Source organism: Macaca nemestrina, chromosome 15 (genome assembly GCF_043159975.1).
Source record: "Macaca nemestrina isolate mMacNem1 chromosome 15, mMacNem.hap1, whole genome shotgun sequence".
Lineage (NCBI taxonomy): Eukaryota > Metazoa > Chordata > Mammalia > Primates > Cercopithecidae > Macaca > Macaca nemestrina.
Genome location: NC_092139.1, coordinates 110,101,123 through 110,118,832, shown reverse-complemented (window position 1 = coordinate 110,118,832; position 17,710 = coordinate 110,101,123). Strand labels below are relative to the sequence as shown.

Sequence of the window (17,710 nt, the reverse complement as noted above, 5' to 3'; positions counted from 1 at the left end):
ACATCCTCAGCCCTGGCGGTGTCCAGGCCGGCCAGCTCAGCGAGGAGACAAACACTAGGTCCCCAGCTGCCTTGACAGGAGGAGGCACCGAGGTGCACTGGGGTGGACCACAGCCTCTGACTGTGACGGTGCCCTCAAGAAGCAGGTGGTGCAGGGGAGGCGGCCCTGGATTTGAGGACACATATCTGGGTTTGATCCAAGGACAGCCTTTTATCAGCTGGACAAGCCTCAACTTCCCCCTTCTGTTTTTGTTTTTGTTTTGTTTTGTTTTGGAGATGGAGTCTCACTGTTTTTGCCCAGGCTGGAGCGCAGTGGCACAATCTCAGCTAACTGCAACCTCCACCTCCACTTGAGGTTCAAGCAATTCTCTTGTCTCAGCCTCCTGAGTAGCTGGGATTGATTACAGGTGCTCACCACCATACATGGCTAATTTTTGTATTTTTAGTAGGGATGGGGTTTCACTATGTTGGCCAGGCTGGTCTCAAACTCCTGACCTCAAGTGATCCGCGCACCTTGGCTTCCCAAAGTGCTGGGATTACAGACATGAACCACCGCACCTGGCCCCCTGTCTGTTAAACGGGCCATTCCATGCCCGCTTCCTCTGGCTGTTATGAGAATTAAATGAAAATAAGGACAAGTCCCAGCAGACTTCGTAAACTATCAAGTGCTACACAGACGCCAGCACTTCTCTGTCTGTGAGGCTTACACGTTCTAACTAAGCAGAGCAGTGAAAACTCCAGCTCCTGTCTCGTCAATATCTTGGTGAAACACAGATCCGGATTCAAATCAAATCTTGCTTCGGCCACTTCCTGGTTGCATGGCCTCAGCAAGTCACCTGCCCTGTCTCAGCCTTCACGCCCTCATGTACAGAACAGAGAGGGTGGAAAGATTCACCTGCGGTTTGCAGAGGGCCTGTGAGAGAAGGCAGGTCAGGTGTTGAGAGCCCTACCTGGTTCCATGCTCTGAGCCATTATGAGCTGTGACTGGGGGTGGCGCCAGCTTCTGCCTGCGAGTTAAGTAGCTCTCAACGGCTAATCCCGCAGTAAATGGGCTGGGGTTTGGCAGGAGGCCAGGGTTTTTAATTAGCTTCTGCCCTGAGATGAGGCAGTTGTGGCTCCACTGTCAGCAGTGGCAGTGTGGTGCCTGCAATGAGGGGGGATGTCCAGGCCATCTCCCTCTGCCTCTGGAGGGCCGCCTGTACCGCCTCCTGACTCTCCCAGCCTTCACCTCCTCAGCAGGCCCAACCCAGCCTCCACCATGACCAGCGGGAGCTTTCTCCAGCACAGTTCTGACCCTGGCGTTCCCACTTCCAGTCCTCAGATGTTTCCTGTGCTCTTCACACAGCCTGCATGGCCACGCCATGTCTGTACCTCCCAGGCAGGATTCCCTCTCCGGTCACACACTGACCTCTCTCTCTCTTTCTCTCTCTTTTTTTTTTCTTTTTTTTTTTTGAGATGAGATCTCGCTCTGTCGCCCAGGCTGGAGTGCAATGGTGTGATCTCGACTCACTGCAACCTTTGCCCCCTGGGTTCAAGTGATTCTCCTGCCTCACCCTCCTGAGTAGCTGGGATTACGGGCGCACACCACCACACCTGGCTAATGTTTATATTTTTAGTAGAGATGGGGTTTTGCCATATTGGCCAGGCTGGTCTCAAACTCCTGATCTCAGGTGATCCACCTGACTCGGCCTCCGAGTCCCAAAGTGCTGGGATTACAGGCATGAGCCACCGCGCCCAGCCTATGCTGACCTTCTCCAAGTGCCTCGAGACCTCCAGGCCTTGGCACATGCTGTTCCCTCTACCTGGGGTTCCCTCCTCCCTCTCTTGCTAAATGAACTTCTTGCCCTTGGGATTTCACCTTCAATATCGCTTCTGCCCAGTGGGGCATTGGTTTCCTCCTCATGTGCCAGAGGCTCTGTGCCTGGCGGTCAACCCGCATACCAGGTTTTGGCAAAACTACTGGTTCATCCTCCATCTTTTCACTGGTCCCTAAACTCCAGGAGGGTAGGGACGGTGCCTACCTCCTCACACTGCCTGGCTTGCCAGTGCTATCAAGAGTGTGTTGGTTGACCAAGGGCCTTGTAAGCACCACCTCCTAAGCACCAGGCACCGACTCCCTGTGCCCTCCTTGTATCTTTGCAACAATCTCACAAAGGAGGGTTATTGCTGAAGAAACCAAGACCCATGGCCGAGCATGGTGGCTCACGCCTGTAATCCCAGCACTTTGGGAGGCCAAGGTGGGCAGATCACGAGGTCAAGAGATCGAGACTATCCTGGGCAACATGGTGAAACCCCGTCTCTACTAAAAATACAAAAATTAGCCAGGTATGGTGGCACGCGCCTATATTTCCAGCTACTGGGGAGGCTGAAGCAGGAGAATCGCTTGAACCCAGGAAGTGGAGGTTGTAGTGAGCTGAGCGCACCATTGCACTCCAGCCTAGGCGACAGAGCAAGACTCCATCTCAAAATAGTAATAATAATAATAATTAATTAATTAATTAAAAAAGAAACCAAGGCCCAGAGAGGGGAAGTGGCTCTCTCGAGGCCAGAGCCAGTGACAGCAGAGCAGGACTGGACACTGGACCTGGCTGGCGCCACTAGGGGCCCACCCACAGCTGCTGGCTCGGTCCCTGGGGCCCTGCCCTACTGGCACTGGGCCCAGTAGCTTGTGTCCCTACCAGCCAGGTGCTCTGTCCAGGGACACCTCGTGTGGGCCTTTTCCATTTCCTGTGTCTCCAGGTGCAGGAATGGCTTGACGCAGGTCTTGTAGGCATTTGCCATGTTGCCCTGGAGAGGGTGAGTGGGAGGGACTGAGTGATGAATCTCTGTGTGACCTCATGACAATCTGCCATCCTTTCCCCTGGTGGGATCTGTGCGAGGAGGAAGATGAGAGCCGCTCTTCCCTGGCCCTGACTCCTTTCTCCCTACAGAAGCAGATGCGGGGTCCAGGGACGGACCCCACCAGGAAGTGCCTAGATCCAAGATATGCCAGCAGCCCCAAGCAGCCTCCTTCAGAATCCATCTACACAGTGAGTCCCGGGGCCCCGCTCTCTCCACTTCTCTCAGGCCTGAGGCAGGGTCTGTCTTGTACCAGGGTCTGTCTGGCTCAGTCTTGTACCAGCTGTGTGACCTCTCCTAGCCTCAAGTTCCTCATCTGTAAAACGGGGACAATTCTCACCTCATGGAATTTCTATGAAGCTGAAAAGAGATGACACGTGCGGGGCCCCTGGAAGGCATATGAATGTCAGGTGCCCCCCATGCCCTGTTCCCCTCCTTGGCACAGCCCCTCATTCTGGGACAAGGGGTAGTGAGGGCACAGGTTGGTGAGGAATGAAGGAAACTCCTTCATCTGACCAAACAGCCGTTACCACTTCCTCCTGTTTTTATTGCACAAACAACAAAAAATCACAAAAAGAGGAAGAGGTCAGGCGCCATCCCACGCCCTTAACACATCAGTGATTTTTAATTATTTGCTCTCCCTCCCCTCCTAGCACATGCAGACATTGTCTTACATAGTCACAGTCACAGCAGAGACACGTGTTGGGACCCTGTTTGTTCCACTCTCTGCTGTGTCATAGGCATTTTCCGAAACAATCTTCCTGGAGATGCGGGTGCATCTTCAGGAAGTGGACGGTAGGTGCAGCGTAGGGGCCGAGGAGGCCAGGCCACCCCAGCCCGGCCAACCAGCCAGCATGCAGCCCTATGCCCAGTAGCTGGGGCCTGGGAGGGCTGGGAACACTCTTTTTGCTGTGTTCCTTTCGACTCCACAAGCAACATATGCTCCAAGTAGAGCAAGTGAAGAACAAATGCCACCCAGTGCCAGCTGGGGTCCCCATCCCGTGAGATCTGGCACCACCAGGTGGGCTCCCCACTCCACGCCTGGAAGGCACACAGCCCTTCTGGGGCCCTGCAGGTTCCCCAGGTGCACGCTCCCTAGGTGCACGCTCCCTGGTTGTGTTGGCGCTTGGATTCTGCTCGTACGTGCTGCCATTTCTGTTCCCACAACAATGACTCACTCTAATAACGCCACAAAATGCCACACAGAGGACGTCCAGGATATGGCCTTGTCTGCTGAGGATGGGGCAGGTGGCAGCGAGGCCAAGGAAATGTCCCTGTGGGGCAGTGCCAATAGTCCCAAGTGAAATGTGATGGTTCTCAAAGGGCTTTCAGCTTCCCCATCCCGGGGAGTTTCCGTCAGCCACGGCTTTGCACGCGGCCGGAGACTTCCTCATACTCTCTCCTGTCTCCCAGCATCTCATAGTGGTATTTTCCCTACCAGGGATTCTGGTGTCAACCGTTAGATGAAAATATTTCTCTCTCTCCCTCTCACTCTCACTTTCCCTCTCCCCCAACATACACATATGTGAGATATATATATATATATAAAGATATATATATATATAAAGATATATATATATATATAAAGAAAATAACCAGCATCCTAATCCCATCTTCTTCCAGGATAAATACTAGGAACATTGACTAATATATTTTCCAGTATTTTTTCTATAAATATATACAAAGAAACCCAGACACATTCACACATACTTCTTTTTTAATTGGAGTAATGCAGCTATTTTTTTTTCATGAACATCTCATGAACATCTTTCCACACGAATAAATATCCTTCTGTGAGATTATTTTTAATGGAAGAGCTCTTTTGAGCAGAGCTGCTTTTTTGCCTGGGTTTCGAAGTCTCTAGGACTCAGGCCGACTTCTCTGGAGTGAGGTGAAGAGACCTAACTGCCTGCAGGGTTGCAAGGCAGCTTGGAGAGTAGAGGTCATAGAACTTTGCTAAGCCCTTGACATAAGGGTCTACCAGATGAGATTGGGCCTAGGCGGAGAAGAGTGACAGTCACAACAATAATGATGATATCAAGAGCCATTTGTTGTGGGCCTACTATGTGCCAGGGATCATGGCAGGACTTTACACCTGTTATATTTTATCAATCCTCTGGATAAGGTTTTAGGGTAAAGGTGTTGTCCCCATTTTCACTTTCTTTTTTTTTTTTTTTTTTTTTTTTTTTTGAGACAGAGTCTCGCTGTGTCGCCCAGGCTGGAGTGCAGTGGCCGGATCTCAGCTCACTGTAAGCCACCTTTCAGGTTCACGCCATTCTCCTGCCTCAGCCTCCTGAGTAGCTGGGACTACAGGCGCCCACCACCTCGCCCGGCTAGTTTGTTTTTGTTTTTTTCAGTAGAGACAGGGTTTCACCGTGTTAGCCAGGATGGTCTCGATCTCCCGACCTCGTGATCCGCCCGTCTCGGCCTCCCAAAGTGCTGGGATTACAGGCTTGAGCCACTGCGCCCGGCCTCACTTTCTTTACTTTTATTTTCTCTCTTTCTTTCTTTCTTTCTTTCTTTCTTTCTTTCTTTCTTTCTTTCTTTCTTTCTTTCTTTCTTTCTTTCTTTCTTTCTTTCTTTTTTTTGAGGCAGAGTCTTGCTGCATCGCCCAGGCTGGAGTGCAGTGGCATCATCTTGGTTCACTGCAAGCTCTGCCTCCCGGGTTCACACCAGTCTCCTGCTTCAGCCTCCCAAGTAGCTGAGACTACAGTCGTCAGCCACCATGCCTGGCTAATTTTTTTGTATTTTTAGTAGAGACAGGGTTTCACCATGTTAACCAGGATGGTCTCGATCTCCTGACCTTGTGATCCACCCGCCTTGGCCTCCCAAAGTGCTGGGATTACAGGTGTGAGCCATCCCGCCCAGCCTTCCTTTGGATTTTCTACAAAACTAGTCATGTCATCTATGAATAATGCAAGTTTTACTTTTTCCTTTCCAATCCTCATTATTTTATCATTATTTTTATTTGTTATTATTATTTTTTTAGACAGAGTCTTGCTCTTGTTGCCCAGGCTGGAGTGCAATGGTGCAATCTCAGCTCACTGTAACCTCTGTCTCCCCTGTTCAAGTGATTCTCCTGCCTCAGCCTCCTGAGTAGCTGGGATTACAGGCGACCACCACCACACCCAGCTAAATTTTTTGTATTTTTAGTAGAGACGGGGTTTCGCCATGTTGGCCAGACTGGTCTCGAACTCCTGACTTCAGGTGATCCACCCACCTTGGCTTCCCAAACTGCTGAGATTACAGGCGTGAGACACCACGCCTGGCCTGTTTTATTTATTTATTTATTTTTGGAGACAGGGTCTTTCTCTGTCACTCAGGCTGGAGTGCAGTGGTGTGATCTCGGCTTACTGCAACCTCCACCTCCCGGGCTCCAGTGATCTTCCCACCTCAGCCTCCCAGGTGGCTGGCACTATGGGTGTAAGACACCACACTCGGCTAATTTATAAATTTTTCGTAGAGAAGAGGTCTCACTATATTGCCCTGGCTGGTTTTGAGTTCCTGGGCTCAAGTGATCCTCCCACCTCTCAAAGTGCTGAGATTACGGGCATGAGTCACCGCACCCGGCCCAATCCTGATACCTTATTTTTTTTTTTCACTTTATTGCACTGCCTGAGGTCTCTGATATAACCATGGTGAATAGAGGTGATGATAGCAGGCATCCTTGTCTTGTTTCCCAGTCTCCGGGGAAGGCTTTTTGTAAATATATTCTTCCTTCTTTGGGCGGATACTTAAATAATGTCCTATCTTTCTTCTTTTCTAATTTCTACACTTACAGCATGCATTTCCCTTTAATAGGGCTTTAGCTGCATCCCACAAGTTTTGATGTCATATTTTCATCATCTTTCAGTTTAAAATTTCCATTGAGAATTCTTCCTTGCCTCACTGGTTACTTAAATGTGATTTGCTTAATGTGATGTGGTGGCAGACACCTATAATCCCAGCTACTGGGGAGGCCGAGGTGGGAGGATTGCTTGAGCCCAGGAGTTTGAGACCAGTCTTGGCAACGTAGCAAGACCCCATTAAAAAAATTATTTTAAGTTAATAAGGATAAGGAAGGCCGAGCGCAGTGGCTCTTGTCTGTAATCCCAGCATTTTGGGAGGCCAAGGCGGGTGGATCACCTGAGGTCGGGAGTTCAAGACCAGCCTGACCAACATGGAGAAGCCCCATCTCTACTAAAAATACGAAATAATTAGCTGGGCGTGGTGGCGCATGCCTTTAATCCCAGCTACTCGGGAGGTTGAGGCAGGATAACGCTTGAACCCAGGAGGCGGAGGTTGCGATGAACCAAGATCGCGCCACTGCACTCCAGCCTGGACAAGAGCGAAACTCCGTCTCAAAAAATAAATAAATACATAAATAAAAATAAGGATATGGAATATTTTATCAACATGATCAACAAACTTGAACTAATTCACATATATAGAGTACTCATTCAACCAGGCATGGTACATGTTATTTTCAAGTGCACACAGAATATAAACTGAGCCATAAAGCAAGTCTCAAAAAATTCAAAAGGATTAAAAACCACACAGAATATACTCTCTGATCACCGTGGAATTAGGTAAAAATAAAAAACACCACATAGCCATAATATAATTAGACATTCAAAACTGTTGAATGAGCACTCTCATTCATTAAGGATTAATAATTGATCCTTACTAATTAAACTTTTTTTTTTGGCTGGGTGCAGTGGCTCAGGCCTGTAATCCTAGCACTTTGGGAAGCCGAGGTGGGCAGATCCTTTGAGGTCAGGAGTTCGAGACCAGCCTGGCCAACATGTTGAAACCCCATTTCTACTAAAAATACAAAAACTAGCCAGGCGTGGTAGCGCGCACCTGTAATCCCAGCTACTCAGGAGGCTGAGGCAAGGGAATCACTTGAACCTGGAAGGCGGAGGTTGCAGTGAGCCGAGATTGTGCCATTGCACTCCAGCCTGGGCGACAAGTGCGAGACTCTGTCTCAAAAAAAAAAAAAAAAAAATCTGCCAGGCGCGGTGGCTCACGCCTGTAATCCCAGCACTTTGGGAGGCCGAGGTGGGCGGATCACAAGGGCAGGAGATCAAGACCACTGTGAAACCCCGTCTCTACTAAAAATACAAAAAATTAGCCGGGCGCGGTGGCGGGCGCCTGTAGTCCCAGCTACTCGGGAGGCTGAGGCAGGAGAATGGCGTGAACCCGGGAGGCGGAGCTTGCAGTGAGCAGAGATCGCGTCACTGCACTCCAGCCTGGGCAACAGCGCCAGACTCCGTCTCAAAAAAAAAAAAAAAAAAAAAAAAATCTGAGTTTGCTTTGAGAGAGATGCTGTTTAGATATTCAAGTGGGGTTGACTCTGGTGTTCAGAGGATAGATGGTCTTCGGAAGCTTGTGGTTAAATGAGATCACCCAGCGAAGGGAGTGAAGAAGAAAAAGAGTCCCAGGATGGGCTCCAACCTTTACTCCAATCTTTACAGTTCAGGGTTCCACTGGTTCTGGAAAAGGAACAAGTGAAAGGGACTGAGGAGATGTGGTGGTGAGGCAGGGGAGGATCAGGAGAGTGTGGAATGTTCTGGAAGCAAGTAAAGACAGTGTGTTGAGGAGGAGGGAGAGCTCAAAGGTGTCAATGCTGCTGATTCATCAAGGAAGGTGAGGGCCGAGAACCGTCCATTGGTTTAACAATGTGGAGTCAATGGTGACCCTGAGAAGGAAGGTTCTGGTGAAGAGGAGGGCTGTAAGCCTATAAAGAGAAACAGAAAGGAGAGGGAGAGGGGCTGAAGGTGAGAGGGCCCTGTCAACGCTGGAGGAACTCTGTTCTAAGGTGCTGTGAAGAAAGGGCAGGGAGCTGGAGGGGGATGCGGGCTCAGGGAATTTTGGATGGAAGAAATCATAGCATGTTTGCAAGCTGTAAACCAGTATTGTACTGTTCACCCTATTTTGCAGATTGTGGAACTAAGACTCAGAAAGTGTAAGTAGCAGACCCAGTAAGCAAAAGGACAAGGCTCGGATGGGGGTTTTGGTGGGTCTGTCTGACCCACCCCGAAATCATGCCTTTAATATGTCAAGTTTTTCTTTTATTTTTAAATTCATTTTATTTATTTTTATTTATTTTGAGACAGAGTCTCGCTCTGTCACCCAGGCTGGAGCGCAGTGGCGTGATCTGGGCTCAGTGAACTTCTGCCTGCCGGGTTCAAGTGATTCTCCTGCCTCAGGCTCCCAAGTGGCTGATACTGCAGGCGTGCACCCCCATGCCTGGCTAATTTTTGTATTTTTAGTAGAGACGGGGTTTCATCATGTTGGCCAGGCTGGTCTTGAACTCGTGACCTCAGGTGAGATTTGCCCACCTCGGCCTCCCAAAGAATAGGTCAAGTTTTTTAAAAAAACAAATTGAAGTAGTACAGCTTTTTTTATTTTTTCATGTCATAATATGCCATGAGCACTCTTCCACATGAATAAAAAGCAAGAACTGACATAATTAAAAGGAGAAATAGACAAATCTACAATTATTCTGGCAGATTTTAACTAACTTCTGTTAAAAATTGAGAAAACAGACCAAAAAAATCAGTAAGGACCAGATGTGGTGATATGCACCTGTAATCCCAGCTTATCGGGAGGTTGTGGTAGAAAGATCACTTGAACCCAGGAGTTCAAGACCAGCTGGGCCACATAGTGAGACCTCATGAAAAACATTATTTATTTATTTATTTATTTATTTATTTATTTATTTATTTTGAGACAGAGTCTTGCTCTGTTGCCCAGGCTGGAGTGCAGTGGCACAATCTTGGCTCACTGCAACCTCCACCTCCTGGGTTCAAGCGATTCTCCTGCCTCAGCCTCCCAAGTAGCTGGGACTACAGGCGTCCACTACCACACCCAGCTAATTTTTGTATTTTTAGTAAAGACGAGGTTTCACCATGTTGGCCAGGCTGGTCTCGAACTCCTGACCTCAGGTGATCTGCCCTCCTCAGCCTCCCAAAGTGCTGGGGATTACAGGCGTGAGCCACCACGCCTGGCCCACTCCCTCATTCTTTCAGCTCTCTGCCCTAATGGGACCTTTCAGTGCAGCCTTTTCCTGACTTCCCTTTCAAAATTGCAGCCTCCCCTCTTTCCTGTCCCATCCCAACCTCCCTATCTTCCGCCTCTGAGTCTCTCCAGTGCCTTCATGGCCACCTTTTACTGTGATTATTGTCAATCTAGAGCCTCCTGGCACCCAGCACACAGTAGGTGCTCAGGGGTCACCTATTATATGATGGGCAGAAGCCTGTTCTTACCTCCCACGGTGTCCGGGGTTCCACGGGGCCCAGCACAGGGAAGGGGAGACAGTAGCAAATGTGAGGCATCAGGATGTGATCTGTATCCTCCTTCAGCAGCAGTACTCAGACCCCCCACCCGCCTGGCGACTCTGTCCCAGCCCAGCCTGGCCCAGCATCCTTGATCTTGCTGTCAGCCTCCAGTCCCTCCTGCTCCTGTTCCTGCTCCGAGCTGCCCCCGGAGGGACCTTTCTAACACATGACTCTGATGCCTGGTGAGGAAGGCCTTTAGGGGCTCCCCATTGCCAGTGCCTGGTCTAGAATGGAATTGCTTCTCCACGGAGTGTGCTCCTTCCCGAACAACACCCCCAGATCTCACCCATCACCCCCAATGTCCAGGACCCTCAGACTAGGTCCAGGTCCAGGGACGCTAACTGGTCTGCCTGGAGGAAGGCCTCGGCATTGACTTCACGCCTCTGCCATTTGGATGACCACTGGGGTCGGCACCATTGCCCACTGGGCAGCAGGAGGCAAAGGGCCTGGATCCCATACAAACAGCCACAGCCCAGCCCAGCCCCCAGCCTCCAACACCCAACCTAGCCCAGGCCAGCCCAGCTCCCAGGCCCCAACACCCAGCCCAGCCACAGCCCCGCCACAGCCCAGCCCAGCCCAGCTTCTAGCCCCCAACCCCCAGCCCAGCCCAGTCCAGCCCCAGCCCCACAAGTGGCCCACTCCAAGGCCTGTGCAATCTCCCAGCAGATATACCTAAGGGAGAGCCAGGAGGGGATGGTTCAGGGGCTCAAAGGGTGTCCTGTTGCCAAGGCTGCACCCTGCATTTCACAGTCTGGTGATGCAGGTCATACCCTGCATATAAATGCACTCCAGCAGGTCAGGATTTGTCAAAGGCCTCACTCAGTAGCTGCTAATTGGTGACCACCTCCACAGCCTCCCTTGCCCTCAGCCCTGCAGCTGCTCCTGCCCTGCCCACTGCACCACCGCCCACTCGTCTATTCTCCGACTGCCCCACTGTATGGGTTGGGGGCCTGCAGCATCCCAGCACAGGCTAGTCTTCTCTGGCCCTGCATCGCCTGCCCTCTCTGGGCTCATATGTTCTGGGCAGCCTGGCTGAGCTGGACAGGAGGGAGAGGGAACCCCAGATCTGCTCCCCTGCCGAGACATGGGCAAGGAGGGTGCTCCCCTCCCTTCTGTCTGTGACCAGAATCATCCAGCTCAGAGAGACTGTCAGATCTGTGAGACCTCGAAGGGGCTGGGCCTGGGTGGGTGGAGGGTTGGGAGCACAGAGGAACATTCCCATCCTGGGTGCCAGGCCGTGGCTGGTGCTCCGGGCAGGCCTTGGAAGTTTCTCTCCACTGGAAATGAGGCTTCTTCCCGGGGCAGCCCTGGTCCCTTTCCTACAAGGAAGCAGGTTGGAAGCCCCTCTCCCCAGACCCAGCCTGTTTCTGGCTCAGAGACCCCTTGAACTCGTCCCCAGGTCCGCCCCACCATCCCCGTGTCTGATGCCCTTGAAGTGAGGGTCTCCCAAGCGCCAAATGGTTTATTACTTGGATTTTCATGCCCAGCTGCCTCTTGGCGCCTGCCTCCCTCCCTCCTTCCCTCCCGCCTCCCGCCCTCCTCCTGCCTCTGAGCACCACCTGTCTCTCCAGCCTGCCTCAGCAACCCCTGCTTGCCTGTTGCCAGGGAAACCGCCTCCTTGGCAACCAGCCGGCATCCATATGACACGTACACTCAGAAAGGAAAAGCTTCTGCTCTTGCTTAGGCTGTTGGTGAGCTCTGCTCTGAAGCCCAACAGGTTCTGAGGGAGGGTCCGGTTTGTGATCCCAGAGAGGGGAGGTGGGCAGGCATCATGCCTCTCTTGACCATTCAACAGCAGCTTATTAAGCACGTACTACTTCCCTGACTATGTGCGTGGCCCTTTGTGCACAATATCTCATTTAATCATGCATTGAACCTGCAAAATAGATGTGATTATTCCCATCTTACAGACGTGGAAATTGAGGCATGGAGAGGTTAAGGCTGTCAGAAGTCAGAGCCGAGATTCGAACCTACTCTTGTCTAACTTTAAAGTCCTGGTTCTTTCTACCATCTTGAGGTCTCTGGCTAGGCCTCTCTTAGCTGGGCCCAGAGTGAGTGGGCCTAGGACACAACCGAGTGGTGGGGAAGCCCCCTCACTGTAGTTCATCTGGTGCTGCTCCCTTTGTGCCAGGCACCGCTGTATAATCAGAAACCTAGAGATAGACTAGGCATAGTCCCTGCCCTCAAGGGGTTGCCATTCTGGTGAGATGCTGATGGGAGCAGGACTCTGACATAACACAGTGCAGGAGCCATGAGGCCAGGGGCAGGGCCTCCAAGCCCAGCTGAGCTCGACACTGACCCGGGCTTCCTGGGAGGAGGCTTGGGCTGTGGGGGGCCTGTGGTCAGAGAGTGGGTGGCAGGAGCTTGACACCTCCAGGGAGGCGCATATGGGTGATGACGGCAGCCCAGGTGGCCCGAGAGGTGTGGCTGAGGGACATGAAAGGAAATTGACAGGCAAGGGGGATGAGGGGTGTGCTGAGAACCAGGACCGGACTCTGGAATCCCCCAGCAGGGCACAGGCTCGATGGCCAGGGAGTGTGACCCCAGTGGGTGCCTGGGTTGTCCTTGAATACAGGCTGGGGTGGGGGTTGGGGAGAACTAGAGGGTGCGGGTGGGTGGGAGGACCCTCATAGGGGCCGGGGCTTTGAACAGGGGGGTAAAGGCAGAGGTCATGGGGGCATCCTGTTGGAGCAGTGGCCACAGGTATCATGCAGGGGGCTGCTGGCTGCAAGGCCCTTAAGAGCCTAGGGACAGCGGGAGGAGTCCTGGCCCTTCCTCTTGCCAGCCCGGTGGAAGCCTGGATAGAACCCTCCAGGTGGAACACAAGGCTCTACTGGAGGACCTTAAGGGGGGTTAGGGAGGTGGCTGAGAACAGAGAGGGGTCAGCCCTGTACAGGCAGGGAAGGGGCAAGGTGACTCTGGGAAAGGGGGTGGCAGGTGAAAAGATGTGGCTGGGCTTTGCCCTTGCCTGGGGTCCCACGGTGGGGTGTGTAACAGGCAGGGGGCCAGCTGCTGGGGCTGGGGACTGCCTCTCTGCACACTTGCCCCTGATCATGGCACCCCGTCTCCTGCAGGCTCTGCAGCGCCGCGAGACCGAGGTCTACGCCTGCATCGAGAGTGAGGATGGCTGCCCACCCACCGCCAAGCAGAGCCCCGTCTCCCAGGTACGCAGGTGCTGGGACACCACACCTGGCTTCTCACTCCAGCTGACCCTCCTGTCATCAGTGAAGTGGGGGCGGGGGGCAAATGGGACATGGAAGTGAGCCACCTGCTGTGGAATCCCAGCCCTCTCTTGGTGGCAGCTGGCCTGCTGGTTAGGAGGACTGGTGGACCTGAGTTCCTGCTCTGTCCCTTAGCCGCTGTGCAGCCCTAGTCGAGGTGTCTGACTTCTCTGTGTCTGAATCTCATTTTGTGCAGACTGAGCATCCTAACAGTGCCTACCTCATAGATGTTCAGTGAGGGTAGAATGTTGTACTGAGAGAGCTGCCTGGAACCCAGCTGTGCCCATGCACTGTGAGCTATTGTAACTACCACTGGGCACAGTGTCCACACTGGCCAATCAGACAGGGGTGTTAGGCTTCCAGCTGCCCCCAGGTTGCGGTTGGCTAAAGTCTGGAGTTAGAGTGTGAGCTAGTAGAAGCTAGGGTGGCCTGGTCAGGGCTACGTGATTGTCATGATAGGGCCTCAGGCATATTACCCAATCATATTTTCTCTCTCTCTCTCTTTTTTTTTTCTTTTTTTTTTTTTTTTTTTTTTGAGACAGAGTCTTGCTCTGTCACCCGGGCAGAAGGGCAGTGGCGGGATCTCAGCTAACTGCAACCTCTGCCTCTCGGGTTCAAGCAAGTCTCCTGCCTCAGCCCCCCGAGTAGCTGGGATTACAGGTGCCCACCACTGTGCCCACCACTATGCCCAGATAATTTTTTGTGTTTTTAGTACAGACAGGGTTTCACCGTGTTGGCCAGGCTGGTCTCGAACTCCTGACCTCATGATTCACCCGCCTCAGCCTCCCAAAGTGCTGGGATTAAAGGTGGGATTAACGGGCCCACCGCACCAGGTACATACTTTCTCTCTTAAACCTGTTTGCTCATCGGTAAAGTGGATGAGCAATGATTTCCTGCAATACCAACTGCCCCTGAATTCAAACGTGTTCCAAGCTGAATAACATCTGCACCAGGGCTTTCAGCACTGTGAAGTGTGAGGTGTTGTTCAGCCAGAACAGGAGCCCACAGGCCTCTTGGAGCATCCATCAGGGGGTGTGGGCGGCTGGCACTTGGCCTTCTCTGGCCCAGGCCAGCACTGTTTGTTAAATTGCCTATTCTCAAAGCCCTTTCTATACTCAGCCCTCAACTAGACGCTGAGTGAAAGCAGGGCTTCCCCGACCCTGGGATCTCCAGGGATACCTGGGCCATCTCAGGCAGTGCCCACCCTGTGCCAGGCCCCGGGGTGCTGGACAGGAGAACTAGGCATGACCCTGCACTCTGGGAGCCATAGTCTGCAGGAACAGGTCACTGACCCCATGGACACACAGAGGCATTTGTAGCCCTGTTGTGAGGGGTGGTCTTCTGGGAGGGACCAGCCAGGACAGGGAGGGAGGGGGTCCCTCGGACCCTACGATGAGCCCGCAGGCAGGATGAGTAGGAGGCAGTCATGGAACAGATGTGTCTTTGGGAGGAGGTGTATCCCACACAGAGGGCAGAAGGCAGAGGGCAGAGCTGTGGGGGAAGCTCTGAGGCTGGAAGGGCAGACCCATGTGGATGGAGGGCAGCGAGCAGGGGTGGGGAGCGTGGTGGGGGAAGAGGCTGGAGAGGTGGGTTTGGAGACAGAGGGCAGGCCCATCAAAGCTACACAGGAAATAATCTGTTGCCCTCTGGCTAAAACTAAATTAGTGCAAGTTCATTCTTTTCCTACCTAATGGTCATTCTCTCTCTTTCTCTCCCTCCCTCCCTTTCTTCTTTTCTATCCAGGAGAGACTGCATAGATTCAAAGATGATGGCGAATTTAACCTGGTCTATGAAAATCTCTAGGATGGGCTCCACTGCCCATAGAGCTTGCCCTGGGTCAGAGGACGGGGCAGCCTCTGCCACCAAAGGACTTGACTTGAGTTGGGAGTAAGGCCCCCAGGGATACCCCATCATCTCACATTCAAGGCCCTTCCCGCCTTGGCATGCCCCACTGCCCCCATTCTATGCCCTAGCCGCCAAGGCTTTCACATCTTGCGGCCTTTGCCCAGGCTGTTCCTTCTGCCAGGCAGGCCCTTCTTCCCTGGCGCAACCAGCAAAGTGCCCCTCAGTCTTCAAGGGCTTTCCTGGATGCCACTCTTGCCCAGAGCCCTGCTCACCACCTCATGCTTACAGAGCAGCATGCTCTCTTGGCTCTCTTGGCACCAGACAGCTGGCACCTCAGCCAGCAGGGCAGCCTCTGAGCTGAGGGAGGTCCCTGCAAGGGCCCCTTAGCAGCGCTGTGTGGGGAGCCGAGGTGTGGAGGAGCTGGGGAGCAGCTATGCAAACCCCTACCTGCCCAGCTGGGCCAGAGGCACGAGGCAGCCAGTCAGGGTGGGAGCAGGGGCTGGCGTGGGAGGTCTGGGGGACAGAGAAGGATGATGGACCCCGCAGAGGCAAGACTGGGATCAGGGACAGATCTGGAGGCCCAGGACATGGCTGAGAGGTGGTCAGCAGGCTGGGGGCAGAGAGGGCTTGGGTACAAGCCCGTGAGGAAGGAGATTATGGCATGTTTGGGATGAGGGCAGAGGGATGGATGAGGGGAGGAGGGTGCTGGCTAAACAGCAGCTGAATGAATGGCCTGAAGTTCCCCCTCCCGCAAGGGTCCCTGCTCCCATTGGTCTGGCCCTGTATGCACACTGTCATCTCCTTTGTCACCCTCTGCTCCAGGCCTTCCCCACTGCAGGACCTCAGCTGTCCCCCCTTCTACCCAACGCGCAGTCCCCCAGAGTTCCTTCTGTCTGGCCTATCCTGTGCCCACCACCTGCGGCTTCATCCAGTCCTCCTGCTCTGTCTTTATCTGCCATAGGCCCCAGCTCTGGCCCCCTGTGGATTGAGGTCCCAAGTGGTCCAGCTGTGGGGTTTGGTGCTGGGACCCTCAAGGGCAGCCGGAAGGTCCCTCTGAGGCAGAAGCTCAGGCCCCATGGGGACAGTGGCTCCCTAGTGCCTGGCCCTGAGCCATTTCTGCTGTTCTGAGTGCCCATATCACCCTCACTTCCTCCTCACAGCAGCCCTGCACTGTGGCCAGAAACCCATCCACAGGCAGGCAGTGGCTGGGGTCTGGGTGGCCCCGGGCTGTTAGGCTCCGCTTCCTCCCTCCGCTCCCCCATGCCTCCCTGAGTTCTCCCACCTTTGCTCATTTGTGAAATGGGCAGGTCAATCCTCCCATCCCCCCGTGTGGGCTGCCCCAACCCCAAATGTGCCCAGGGAGGGTGGGGTACCCAAGGCACAGGCCCTGGCCCTGCCCCCAAGCAGCACTGGGCTACCGCTCGCAGAGGCACCTTTGGTTCTGCAGGTCACGCCCCTCCCTGCGGAGAAGGGAAAGCTGGTGGTAGAGGCTGGGCACAGATTGGCCCAGAAGTCATCCCTGGGCCCTGCTAGGGTGGCACCAGACTTCTCTGGTCCCTCAGGACAGTCAGTGACCTCCCAGCTTGGTTCTGGGCCCCCGCCTGCAAGCACACATGGCAAGGAGGGCTTTTGCAGGCTCACATAACCAAGTGGCAAGGCCCCTGCTCCCAGAGGCTGGATTTGAATGAACTCCAGGCCTGTTTGGGGAGGTGAAGCTGCCAGGTGTGCACAGGGGCCTCCCAGGCTCCTGGCTCCACCAGCCTGAGGCGGGGGCAAGGGTCACAGCAACGGGGGACAATGCCACTCAGGGTGCAGTGAGCTCCCCTGGGAATACTGAAGCCAGCAAGACCAGGAGAGCGCCACCTCACTGGGCCTGCCTCCCCCACCTCCTGGGCCTCTCTGACCTCAGCTCCTGGACCCTGGATCCTCTGGCTGGGACTCAGCATTTTCCAGTCTTTTTCAGGGGTAGAGAGGGGAGCCTGGTTTGAACTTTACCACCGTGCCCTGGCCCAGGCATCACAAACACGGCCTCCCTGTGGCTGCCCTGCCCCCGACAGACCCCGATTAAACCCACACCTGGCCTTGGCCCTCCCCTGCTCCATACCTTGCATAGTTTTTACCTCACTTGGAATAAAATTCCAACTCCTTCCTGTGGTCTAGGAGGTTCTTGGGGCGACTCATCACCCCTCTGGTGGACACAGACATTGCCAGCGTGGTGGTCGTCTGTGCTTGGTTCAGGGCAAGGCTGGGAGGCAGTGGGTGCCGAAGTCTTCAGTGAGCAAGGAGAGAGGCTAGGAGGAGGAGGAGGAAGAGGGCACAGCGTGGAGGGATGGGACCCTAAAGGGCTTTGACCCAAGGGAGGGTGGGGTAAGAATGTTCTGAGGCCGGGCGCGGTGGCTCAAGCCTGTAATCCCAGCACTTTGGGAGGCCGAGACGGGCGGATCACGAGGTCAGGAGATCGAGACCATCCTGGCAAACACGGTGA

At 53.6% G+C, this 17,710-nt stretch overlaps 1 protein-coding gene across 1 annotated transcript in view; it reads left to right on the top strand.

Moving 5' to 3' along the window:
- The window catches only part of LOC105464346 (NFAT activating protein with ITAM motif 1), a 49,073-nt gene extending 31,701 nt beyond the window's left edge, over positions 1–17,372 (top strand). Inside the window, exons 4-6 of the mRNA XM_011712158.3 lie at positions 2,930–3,028; positions 13,234–13,323; positions 15,124–17,372. Of these exons, the coding sequence (XP_011710460.2) occupies positions 2,930–3,028; positions 13,234–13,323; positions 15,124–15,183 (249 nt within the window). The 3' untranslated portion in view covers positions 15,184–17,372. The remainder of the gene's footprint in view (positions 1–2,929; positions 3,029–13,233; positions 13,324–15,123) is intronic.
- Positions 17,373–17,710: the final 338 nt, after the last annotated feature.